A 12,735-nucleotide genomic window follows, 5' to 3' on the forward strand; every position below is an offset into this window, starting at 1 on the left:
TTGTTGTGATGATTTAGCAGGTCCATGGATGTGGGAAGAGAGGTGGCTGGACTGAAGATGTTCTCCCTGGTCCTGTGTTGATTTTCAGGGTACAAGCTGAGAGTACATGTGGGTTGACTGCGTCCGCTCAATTTTTTCACAGTGCCGCCTCCATTCCGCTTAGGTGTTTTTGAGGCCAGCATGCAAAAAAGCTTGTTTGCTCAAGTTTTCGCCCACCAGTATTTGAACCAGCAAAACCACATGGAAGTGTCCCCAAAGCACACATATTGTATTGGTTGTTTGCGTTCCATAGAATATTTCAATGTAGATTTTGGGGTTAAAAGGTGCACACCTTTTACACTTTGCCAGCAGTTTACTAGAAAAATCTCCTCTAGCTGTTTTTTTTCCTCCTGCTACTGATGATTCATTTCATAAAAGACAATGCTCATTTCTATTTTGAATTTTCCTCCATTAGGAAAGGCTAGTTGAATTAAATGTACGTATTTAACTGTAGGATACTTTCAATCCCTGTCCATATGTTAATGAACCCCCACACATTTCTTTCCTGGACTTAACACCTATTGATGACATTTGAAGAGCAGCGGAATTGCTTACTCTGACTGCCTTAGTACCTTTTGGGTAAATAGGCTTTGTTACGATTGCACTATCCTGCAGCAAAAGCACTTTGACCTGTCTGGCCCAGGACCAATCCCTGCCCTTACATCCTTGGAGCGTGCAGTCACCTTAGGTATGTTTAGATTACTTACTGGTGATCTTCATTACTCTTTGCCCTGATCTTCCTCGTCACAGTAGTTTCTTTTGAGGTCACCATCTCTACAAATGATTCAGCTCACTTGGTCGGCTACTCCAAAATAAGCCTCTCTCCTGATATTGCTACAACCGTAATATTAACAGTTAAATTTCAGATATTGAACGACAGTTTATCTGATCCCTACGGATATTAATGACTCATTTTTGTACATCATTTTCTACGAGGGGGGACACACATCATTTGCCAGCCAGGGCCTCGCAAATCCTAGTGCTGGCCCTGACTGAGGGCTAACCTTGTAGTGAGGGGCTAACTTTTAGAGACTGCAGGAGCCGCCGGGAGAGGGGCAAACTTTGTGTGTGCATCTGCATATTCTAATGAGACTATTCTAGTCAGCTTAAATGTTAAAAGCTGTTGACTCTCTGTGTCTGAAACACACACTTACTTAGGAACTGTTAGAATGAGCTGCCTGCTGTCTCCCATGTCCTGCTCACTCCCCTGACATGCAAGTACCAAGTCACTCATCATGATTTCAATTGCCTAAAAATGTATGAATACAAACTCAGGTGCTAACAATGAAATGCGCTAAGTTATTACTAATTGCCTGGCCTTTGTTAAAAGTGCACCCCTCCCCCAAGCACTTTTTGGCAGGTCCTGGCCGGGGGGTGGAATAAAGCATGGTTTGCTCAATGGCTTGCGCCACTGTTTGCATGTGTTTTTGTGTATGTAATGTACATATCAATGTTGTGGGCACACACTGCATTGCAATGGAGGTGCTGGGTGCATGTTTGTGTGAGTAGGTGAATGTGTACAAGCATATGTGTGTTGACTTTTGTGTCTGAATGAATGATAATGCATTGTTTGTTTGTTCTGGGTGGAATGCATTTTGTGAATTTTATGTTGTTGTGTCACTAGGTGGGTGGCAGGCAGGAATGAAGATGTGTGGGAGCCCATTTTCAACATGTTGGTTGGGGGACACCTGCTTAGGGAAAAAACAGTCTGAGGCACCTGTGGGATGCATACATTACAATGGTAACAAAGAGAAGGTTAATAGCCGCCAATTATCTCGATGCGGCCAGCCAGCTTAATGCCCACTGAAGAGCTCTAAACCCTTCTTTGACAGCAAGTGGCTGATGTGGAGGAACCAGTGTTAGAAGGCAATGGAGGTGATAACACTTCGGTGTATCCCATGGGAATAGAAAAACACAGTTTGTAATGTGAGTGCTGCAAAGTGCACATTTTAAGCCCCAGAATTAAAATAGAGAGAAATGAATATAATGCTGTGTTAGAAGACCGCTGAGTGCTGACTGGCAACATGGGGGCAGGGGCTGGGGGCCACCCCTAAGGCTCAATGCCTCTTTTATTTTAAAAGGTTCCATTGGCCTAATGCCCTCCATGGCGAATGGGTATGAAGAGAAGGCAAATATGAAATATTACATGGCTTGACACAGACTGGGATTTTGGGGCAGCCAGTCTAGCCCTGTCTTACTGTTATTTATTTATTTGCATTTTAAAGCGCTCACACAGCCCGGGGGCCTCGAAGCGCTGTTACAGGAATTTGTCTATTAGTTGCGTATTTATAACGTGCTTATCACCCAGAGGTTTCTAAGCACGTACTGGGTATTGAACCTTTTTTGCTTCTTGTTGTCTTGTTTCCAAGGCGAGCACTATCCTCCCGGGACAACATGACTTTATTCTGGGCATCTTGATAAAGCAAGCATGGTATGTATTATTAATTGGCTAGACTGTCATTTTTACTGTTGGCAATGCAGTGAATTGTTAAGACACACTGTGGTGTTGTAACTTTCAGAAGACTGGCTTGGCTTTAGAATTACATTTTAAAGCTAGGGCACCAGTCTTATGCAAGTTATAACAGAGCAGCGGCAAGGGACTCTTGTGGTGTCTTATTAAAGTTACTCCACTGCACCTGACTGCTGGCAGACACCGCCCTCCTGGTCCAAGAGGTGCCCAAAGGAATACCTTGAGTTTGTTTTCTGATCTGCTTGTTGTGTTTCGATGTTGCACGCAATAAAGCCTATGGCCGGAATTTGCATTCCTCATAAATCTGTACATGGGGAGCTACTTAGCAAGGTATGCCAGCCCTACTCAGCTTAGCCGCGGTCGCCTTCCCTTGCTGCAGGGAAAGCCGGATTGTGAGGCCGCGCCCCCACCCTCTCTGGCTGGCCTGGCATGCTGTGGTCCAGGGCAGCCTTTGCTCACAGCCTCCGGGCCGTTCTCAGACCACGCCAGGCTCCCGGGCCTCGCAGCGGGGTGCCACTCAGTTCACATGCAGTGGATAAACCGCCATTGATATACCCCGGCCCAGACAGAGGATTAGGGGCGCGTTTTGCGCTGAAAAGCTGCGTCTAGATGTAACCGGAACAAATGAGGCCAGACGGGGCCTGCCTGGGCGAGGCTATTGTTTTAATCTACACTTCTTGTTGGTGGCAAGCTTGTGCCAATGTTTACGCCCCGCCTCGTGAATTGCTATTTTATACGAAGCCTCCGGCTGCGCATTGGACCCCAGTGTGTGTGAAAAGTGGGGTGCAGTGTTACACTGAAAGTGGGCAGCCGGGCAGGGCTCACATTGTAGACGGCCTCCTGCGCACTCTGTAGAGAGGTGTACAGGACTCCCACCCACCGCGTGATAGCAGCCACGTGAGGTGGCATGACCAGCTGGGGGGATGCCAGCGTGTTTAGTGGCCCCGCTTAGTGGCCCGCGTAGGGGGCGGATTGCAGCCAATGTGTATCCGTTTCATTCGGGCTGGTGTTTTCAATGCGCCCGCTGTTCTCCTGCGTCATCTTTATTTTCAGGTTATTAGACAACGCAGAGGCCCGGCCGACGGGGAGAGAGTGGGGGCACAGGGCGATATTATGCATGCCATGAAAACTTGTCGACTATATACATATGTTGGCAGCCATGTACGCCAGCCAGTGTACTCCTGGACCTGTTGGTATATTTGGGACTTGGGGCTAGCTTGCGCTATGGGCCACGCGCACCCACTTCCTATGGGGGAGCAGTGGGGACCCAGTGGCGGGAATATAGCGGACACGCCTGATTTCAAATCCCCACTTTCCCGCTCAGTTGCCCTGGTGCTGTTCTCCGGTGGGAGGGGCTGGTTCCGAAGCTAATACACGCCTTGGGACTGGGGTCATTGCCCCTTCTGCTAGGGGGGGTGCGCTTGGGACTGGGGTCATTGCCCCTTCTGCTAGGGGTGCGCTTGGGACTGGGGTCATTGCCCCTTCTGCTAGGGGGTGCGCTTGAGAATGGTGTCATTACCCCTTCTGCTGGGGGTGCGCTTGGGACTGGGGTCATTGCCCCTTCTGCTGGGGGATGCGCTTGGAACTGGTGTCATTACCCCTTCTGCTGGGGGGTGCGCTTGGGACTGGGGTCATTGCCCCTTTCGCTGGGGGGTGCGCTTGGGACTGGTGGCATTGCCCCTTCTGCTTGGGTGTGCGTTTGGGACTGGTGGCATTGCCCCTTCTGCTGGGGGGTGTGCTTAGGACTGGGGTCATTGCCCCTTCTGCTGGGAGGTGCTCTTGGGACTGGGGTCATTGCCCCTTCTGCTAGGGGTGCGCTTGGGACTGGGGTCATTACCCCTTCTGCTAGGGGGTGCGCTTGAGACTGGTGTCATTACCCCTTCTGCTGGGGCTGCGCTTGGAACTGGGGTCATTGCCCCTTCTGCTGGGGGATGCGCTTGGGACTGGTGTCATTACCCCTTCTGCTGGGGGGTGCGCTTGGGACTGGGGTCATTGCCCCTTTCGCTGGGGGGTGCGCTTGGGACTGGTGGCATTGCCCCTTCTGCTTGGGTGTGCGTTTGGGACTGGTGGCATTGCCCCTTCTGCTGGGGGGTGTGCTTGGGACTGGGGTCATTGCCCCTTCTGCTGGGGGGTGCTCTTGGGACTGGGGTCATTGCCCCTTTCGCTGGGGGGTGCGCTTGGGACTGGTGGCATTACCCCTTCTGCTTGGGTGTGCGTTTGGGACTGGCGTCTTACCGTGTCTGCTGGAGGGGGGGGTGCGCTTGGGACTGGGGTCATTGCCCCTTCTGCTAGGGGGGTGCTCTTGGGACTGGGGGGGGGGTGCGCTTGGGACTGGGGTCATTGCCCCTTCTGCTAGGGGGTGCGCTTGAGATTGGTGTCATTACCCCTTCTGCTGGGGGTGCGCATGGGACTGGGGTTATTGCCCCTTCTGTTGGGGGGTGCGCTTGGGACTGGGGTCATTGCCCCTTCTGCTGGGGGATGCGCTTGGGACTGGTGTCATTACCCCTTCTGCTGGGGGGTGCGCTTGGGACTGGGGTCATTGCCCCTTTCGCTGGGGGGTGCGCTTGGGACTGGTGGCATTGCCCCTTCTGCTTGGGTGTGCGCTTGGGACTGGCGTCCTTACCCCTTCTGCTGGAGGGGTGCGTTTGGGACTGGTGGCATTGCCCCTTCTGCTGGGGGGTGCGCTTGGGACTTCTGGCATTGCCCCTTCTGCTTGGGTGTGCGCTTGGGACTGGGGTCATTGCCCCTTCTGCTGGGGGGTGCGCTTGGGACTGGTGTCATTTCCCCTTTCGCTGGGAGGTGTGCTTGGGACTGGTGGCATTGCCCCTTCTGCTTGGGTGTGCGCTTGGGACTGGTGTCATTTCCCCTTTCGCTGGGGGGTGCGCTTGGGACTGGTGGCATTGCCCCTTCTGCTTGGGTGTGCGCTTGGGACTGGGTCATTGCCCCTTCTGCTGTGGGGTGCGTTTGGGACTGGTGTAATTTCCCCTTTCGCTGGGGGGTGCGCTTGGGACTGGTGGCATTGCCCCTTCTGCTTGGGTGTGCGCTTGGGACTGGGGTCATTACCCCTTCTGCTGGGGGTGCGCATGGGACTGGGGTTATTGCCCCTTCTGTTGGGGGGTGCGCTTGGGACTGGGGTCATTGCCCCTTCTGCTGGGGGATGCGCTTGGGACTGGTGTCATTACCCCTTCTGCTGGGGGGTGCGCTTGGGACTGGGGTCATTGCCCCTTTCGCTGGGGGGTGCGCTTGGGACTGGTGGCATTGCCCCTTCTGCTTGGGTGTGCGTTTGGGACTGGCGTCCTTACCCCTTCTGCTGGAGGGGTGTGTTTGGGACTGGTGGCATTGCCCCTTCTGCTGGGGGGTGCGCTTGGGACTTCTGGCATTGCCCCTTCTGCTTCGGTGTGCGCTTGGGACTGGGGTCATTGCCCCTTCTGCTGGGGGGTGCGCTTGGGACTGGTGTCATTTCCCCTTTCGCTGGGGGGTGCGCTTGGGACTGGGGTCATTGCCCCTTCTGCTGGGGGATGCGCTTGGGACTGGTGTCATTACCCCTTCTGCTGGGGGGAGCGCTCAGGACTGGGGTCATTGCCCCTTCTGCTGTGGGGTGCGCTTGGGACTGGTGTCATTTCCCCTTTCGCTGGGGGGTGTGCTTGGGACTGGTGGCATTGCCCCTTCTGCTTGGGTGTGCGCTTGGGACTGGTGTCATTTCCCCTTTCGCTGGGGGGTGCGCTTGGGACTGGTGGCATTGCCCCTTCTGCTTGGGTGTGCGCTTGGGACTGGGGTCATTGCCCCTTCTGCTGTGGGGTGCGCTTGGGACTGGTGTCATTTCCCCTTTTGCTGGGGGGTGCGCTTGGGACTGGTGGCATTGCCCCTTCTGCTTGGGTGTGCGCTTGGGACTGGGGTCATTGCCCCTTCTGCTGGGGGGTGCGCTTGGGACTGGTGTCATTTCCCCTTTCGCTGGGGGGTGCGCTTGGGACTGGGGTCATTGCCCCTTCTGCTGGGGGATGCGCTTGGGACTGGTGTCATTGCCCCTTCTGCTGGGGGATGCGCTTGGGACTGGTGTCATTACCCCTTTTGCTGGGGGGTGCGCTTGGGACTGGGGTCATTGCCCCTTCTGCTGTGGGGTGCGCTTGGGACTGGTGTCATTTCCCCTTTCACTGGGGGGTGCGCTTGGGACTGGCGTCATTGCCCCTTCTGCTGGAGGGAGGGGGGTGCGCTTGGGACTGGTGGCATTTATTTTTCGAAATGTACAGGCACGCTGTGTTGCAGTGTCAGATGAACATCAAATATCGTGTTGTTACCCGCCAGAAAGGGAAATAGAAATAGGAAGTTGGAGGGACGGATAACTGCGGCGAGAAATAATACTAGGAAAAAAAAGAAAGAAAGAAAGAAAGAAAGAAAAAAAGAAAGAAAGAAAGAAAGAAAGAAAGAGAGAGAGAAAGAATGAAAGAAAGAAAGAAAAAAAGAAAGAAAGAAAGAAAGAAAGAAAGAAAGAAAGAAAGAAAGAAAGAAAGAAAGAAAGAAAGAAAGACTGACAAATGGAGAGAAAAGAGGATTACCGAAACAGAACACGTTAACCTATGAGGAAAAGAGAGAAATTATGTTGAATGATGGCGAGGGAAGAAAGAAAGAATTACAATAGGAAAAATATTAATTGAAATAATGAAAGAACGATATTACAGAAAGAAGCTCGTAGAACGAGGAAAAGGGGTTGCAGGGGGAGGGGCTCCTGAATTGCACAGCCTGAGACAGTGAAACGTGAGCAGGAAATGGCGGCGAGAGCTCGCCAAAGTGCACTTACATCCTAGACGGCCCAGGGCTGTTCGGCCATGTTCCTCCGGCAGCGACCGAGGTATTGGCGGTGATAGACAGATTTCTGCTTCAGTAAATGTCGCCTCTCTGGTTACATATTGAATTGCCCTACTGTATCATAGGGCCTGGAAGCCTTATGCTTGAGTGATCTCAAATGGCTGAATATTATCCAGGGTAAGTCTTGGAGGAGGGTGTTAGGCCTCGGGGGCCAAGCACCCCGGTGGAAGCTATCCGTTTAGAGTGTTGGGCCTTATCTCATTACCCTCACATGTATTAAAATGGGTGGGGGTCTCCTTTATGCAAAAGCTAAGTCGAGACCTATCTGCCCGCTCTTGGAACTATTGGGCGATTAAGCGTGGGAGGGGGGTCTATATTCTCACTAGGTGTTGGGGGGACTTTTGAAGCCATATCCTGGAACCAGATCGGGGTCTAGACTTCCACTTTCTGGCGGGGAGATGTGTCCTGAAAGTGGAAATATGGGATTGGTCACAGAGTTATGCACATATGGTATAACTTAGTAGCTATCATCAAGTGTTCAAGTCTATGCCACACATATATAAAGTGCCTGAGGGCGAATTACTGTCGCGTACATCGCCCCATTTGAGAAGATTTGTATTATTATTATAAACTACCAGGGTTATCAAAGGTTGGTCGTTGGCATGAAAAAAAAGGATAGAAGATTTCATATATGTAAATTAGAAGATAAAGAGGCAACGGCACGACATATTCTGACAGAGTGTCGTCAAATGGCCCCCTATCTATGACAAGGTCGGGTACATTTGCGAGTAACTATGAGAGTATTAAGAGTGATATATTTTGGGATTATTGCTTAAATACCCCGAGAAAGTCTTTGGACATGGCACTTTTTTCTGTTTGGTTGCAACTTGAGCCTTTATTAAAACTGGGTAATGCTGATTGTACAGGCGAAGTATTGGGGTGTGGCGTCGTCGAATCTTTATAATTGTTGATTTGAGGTCAACGAACGCAGGATTACACATTGGTGTTGTATTGTATTTTGCAATGTATTTATTGTATTGTGGCATGCTTGGCTGATGTTATGTGGTGAAATCTCTGCATTCTGCTTATTGGCCCAGTGATTTTATACTATGAAATTGATTATACTGTTTAGTTATGCTATTGTGTATTCATGTGAAAAAAGTTATATGAGTTAAAACACATTAAAATAAAATAAATAAATATTGCCTTTTCGTTGCATTGGTTTCCATTATACAGCATGGACACGGTATCTAATTTCACAGTTTTTGCTGCGGTGAGATCAGAGCGGGAATCCCCCGCCCTTACAACCACAGGGACGTGAGCTGAGTCCAGAAGCCTTCCCTCGTAGCTCTCCTACACTTGAGGCCAAGTGCCAGGGCCCTGGAGCATAAGCACGGATGCGCCGATCCACCCAACGCGCTGCGGAGCAACACACAAGCCTGGACAAACACACGAGTAGAGACAAAGCGCATTTTATCTGAAAAAAAGTTTTTATTGTTTTACATAAATAAATAAATAAATATATTCTGATGTACTAGAAACCAATCAATTGCAAGAGTTTGGGCAAACACGCACATTGGCAAGCAGCCGGACCACAGGAGGCGCACAAGACTGACAGACAAAAGTTACTGTTCATAGACATGTATGTAGCGCGCAAACGGCGCTGGCGTGGTCTCGTAGCGCCGCGGACCCACACGGAGTAACATCTCTGTCAGTGTAGTCGCTTGTAGACGGGGGTCCGCGGCGAGGGGCTTCGCTTTCGCTAGGTGGGTCAGAGAGATGCAATATGTACAGGGGCTGGGCAGTGTCAGTGGGTGGAGACCCAGAGGAAACTTGGCTTGCGCTGTGCCTGTCACCGGTCCTGCTGGCAAAGTCATATGAGTCCATTCAAATGTCATATATTAGCCTGGACCTTGGTACTGGCATGGATGTCCCCAATCCCCTCTATGAGGACCACATGGTAAGGGGGGCGAGGGCGTTGCATACCCCTCTTTTGGGTTTATGATTTGGCCTTTGCAAGGAGGTCGTGATCAGCATCCCTGAGGGGCAAGGAGTCGCTTCTGGGTATCCCGGCTTGCAGTTTGGTGGCCGGGCCTTTGAGCTGAGTTCCTCTCCCGCCGCGCATGTGTTTGGCGGTCGAGTCTTCCCCTGAGGATGGGGCGTTGGTCCCCGGAGCACTGGCTGGAGGCAGGACACGGCATTGCCTTTGCTGAGCGGCCTAGGGGCTGAGGTCTGGGCTGTCCTCCTTGCCAGAGGACGAGGGGGACAAGGGCAGGTCCTCGTCGTCTGAGCACCTGCCAGACGAGGAGCATTTGCAAGCGTGCGGGCTGCCCCGGTGGGAACTCCCCTTGCCCTCCTTCTTGTGCTTGACCCGGCGGTTCTGGAACCAGATCTTGACCTGTTTCTCGGACAGGCTCAGGTAGGTGGCGATCTCGATGCGGCGCAGGCGGGACAGGTACATGTTGGAGGCGAATTCCCGCTCCAGCTCCAGCAGCTGCGTGCTGGTGAAGGCCGTGCGCATCCGCTTGCTGCTGCTGCTGCCGCCACTGCCGCAGCCCAGGGGACCAGGGGGGCTCTCTGCGGGGACACAAGAGGAAACGAGCGGTTACTTACGGGGGCCAGGACGAGAGAGGAGCGGGAAAATAAAGAGGGGGGGGGAAGCAAGGAAGAAAGGAGGGAGGGAGGGAGGAAGGAAGGAAGGAAGGAAGGAAGGAAGGAAGGAAGGAAGGGAGGGAGGGAGGGAGGGAGGAGGAGGAAGGAAGGAAGGAAGGAAGGAAGGAAGGAAGGAAGGAAGGAAGGAAGGAAGGAAGGAAGGAAGGAAGGAAGGAAGGAAGGAAGGAAGGAAGGAAGGAAGGAAGGAAGGAAGGAAGGAAGGAAGGAAAGGAAGGAAGGAAGGAAGGAAGGAAGGAAGGAAGGAAGGAAGGAAGGAAGGAAGGAAGGAAGGAAGGAAGGAAGGAAGGAAGGAAGGAAGGAAGGAAGGAGAAAGAAAGAAAGAAAGAAAGAAAGAGGAAGGAAGGAAGGAAGGAAGGAAGGGAGGGAGGGAGGGAGGGAGGGAGGGAGAAAGAAAGAAAAGAAAGAAAGAAAGAAAGAAAGAAAGAAAGAAAGAAAGAAAGAAAGAAAGAAAGAAAGAAAGAAAGAGGAAGGAAGGAAGGAAGGAAGGAAGGAAGGAAGGAAGGAAGGAAGGGAGGGAGGGAGGGAGGGAGGGAGGGAGGGGAGAGAAAGAAAGAAAGAGAAAGAAAGAGAAAGAAAAGAAAGAAAGAAAGAAAGAAAGAAAGAAAGAAAGAAAGAAAGAAAGAAAGAGAAAGAAAGAAAGAAAGAAAGGAAGGAAGGGAGGAGAAAGAAAGAAAGAAAGAAAGAAAGAAAGAAAGAAAGAAAGAAAGAAAGAAAGAAAGAAAGAAAGAAAGAAAGAAAAGAAAGACATCTTTATAACATTTTCCTCAGTTTATCAACCTGCCCTCGATCAAAGGTCAACCAACAGTACTTTGATAATAGCAACCCCCTCCCCCTTTTTTGCACGGTCCAAAGTGACTTTGCACTGCTGGAAAGTGACTTTCCACTGCCACACAAACCCTGATTCACGAACTCTACAAATTGTATTTTTGCAGTGCAGAATCGGGAGGATTGGACTTTAGAATCCTCTTTCTTTCTTGCAAAGTCAGTACAATGTCATTGTTGCTCTCCAAAATGGCGTTGCACGTACTTTGCACTGCAAACATACTCTTTGCACCGTTCCATGAATCAGGGCCTGTGTCTGAACATTCCACGAATCGGGCCTAAGAGTACTATAATACACCCTGGCAGTAGGTGCAGGAAGTGGGGATCGGGCAGTAGGCGCAGGCTGTAGGAACGGGGTGTGCAGGCAACACAGGGCCGGCCAGGATGTCTAGTATGGCCGGACAGTGGGAGCAGGCAGCGATGACATTATGGCGCGGTGTGCTCCGACTATAGGAGCGTGTGCTCCGGCCAGTATAGCGCAGCATAGCCAGGCAGTACAGTCACGCATCAGAGGCAGAATAGAGAGGTGTGAACGGCAGGCAGTGGAGACAGAGGACAGGCAGCATGAGCAGGCAGGAATGACCGCAGCAGCAGGAGGAGGAGACAGGCATGCTCACGCGATACTCACCCAGAGAGATACAGTGGAAGTGCCGGGGCTCCAGGGGGTAGCCCGCTGCCTGGTAGATGGTGGCTCCTGGCCCCACGTTGACCCCGGAGGAGGCCGGGTGCTGGCGGCCCAGGGCTGCGGGCAGTACTGGGAGCCGAAGCCCGGGAAGGAGGCCTTGAGCAGAGGATGCGGGGCGTGGAGCGGCGGGCCGGGCACGCAGAGCGGGCACAGGCAGAGCAGGCCGGGCTTGCGAGTGTGGCAGGTGCCAGAGAGGCCGTGCAGCGGGTGCGAGGGGTGCAGGGCGTAAGGGAAGAGCGGCGGCGGGGCTGCTCTCGCTCTTTTTCTCGTGCCCGTCCCTCATGATCAGGGAGTCCACCAGGAAGGAGCGAGGCATCGCTGCGAGTAAAGCGCCTGGCAAAGGATGAATTGGGTGTGGGCGGCCTGCAAGTCCGGACCCTAAGACCTGACTCCACGAGACTCTCTGTAGCTGCTTAACTCTGTCTGTCTGGGACCTGGCTCTGGGGTCTCTCTGGAGAGAGGTTCCTGACTCTGACGTGGCTCTCTCTTTCTCTAGACGCTGCCACCTCGGCTGCACCTGTGCTGAGGGGTCCCTGTCCCCTGGGTCTCTCTCTCTCTCTCTCTCTCTCTCTCTCTATATATATATATATATCCAGGCCTGGGCCCTGTCCCGGCACCGGTGCTGAGTGACCTCTGTCTCTCCCTCAATGTCTCCCTTGGACCTGTCTGAGGAGCCACTGTCCCTTGTCTCTCTCTCTGCAGGTCTGGGTCCCTGTGCCTCTCGCTCTCTCTCTCTCTCTGCAGGTCTGGGTCCCAGTGCCTCTCGCTCTCTCCTCTCTCTCTCTCTCTCTCTCTCTGCAGGTCTGGGTCCCTGTGCCTCTCGCGCTCTCTCTCTCTCTCTCTCTCTCTCTCTCTCTCTCTCTGCAGGTCTGGCTCCCAGTGCCTCTCGCTCTCTCTCTCTCTTTGCAGGTCTGGGTCCCTGTGCCTCTCGCTCTCTCTCTCTCTCCTCTCTCTCTCTCTGCAGGTCTGGGTCCCAGTGCCTTCCGCTCTCTCTCTCTCTGCAGGCCGGGGCCCTGTTGGGTCTGGGTCCCTGTGCCTCTCTCTCTCTCTCTCTCTCTCTCTGCAGGCCGGGGCCCTGTTGGGTCTGGGTCCCAGTGCCTCTCGCTCTCTCTCTCTCTCTCTGCAGGCCGGGGCCCTGCTGGGTCTGGGTCCCTGTGCCTCTCGCTCTCTCTCTCTCTGCAGGCCGGGGCCCTGTTGGGTCTGGGTCCCTGTGCCTCTCCCTCTCTCTCTCTCTCTCTCTCTC

The 12,735-nt window shown here is 52.9% G+C and overlaps 1 protein-coding gene across 1 annotated transcript; it reads right to left on the bottom strand.

Annotated features, from left to right (window-relative positions):
* Positions 1-8,849: 8,849 nt before the first annotated feature.
* GSX1 (GS homeobox 1) lies at positions 8,850-12,259 on the bottom strand. Its single transcript, XM_069640558.1, is given in 4 exon segments — positions 8,850-9,889; positions 11,436-11,555; positions 11,558-11,748; positions 11,750-12,259. Coding segments are annotated over 4 exon segments (729 nt in total). The 5' UTR covers positions 11,809-12,259; the 3' UTR covers positions 8,850-9,530.
* Between the last annotated feature and the right edge of the window lie 476 nt (positions 12,260-12,735).

The sequence above is a fragment of the Ambystoma mexicanum genome, chromosome 7q (genome assembly GCF_040938575.1).
Source record: "Ambystoma mexicanum isolate Mex_15411 chromosome 7q, UKY_AmexF1_1, whole genome shotgun sequence".
Taxonomy (NCBI): domain Eukaryota; kingdom Metazoa; phylum Chordata; class Amphibia; order Caudata; family Ambystomatidae; genus Ambystoma; species Ambystoma mexicanum.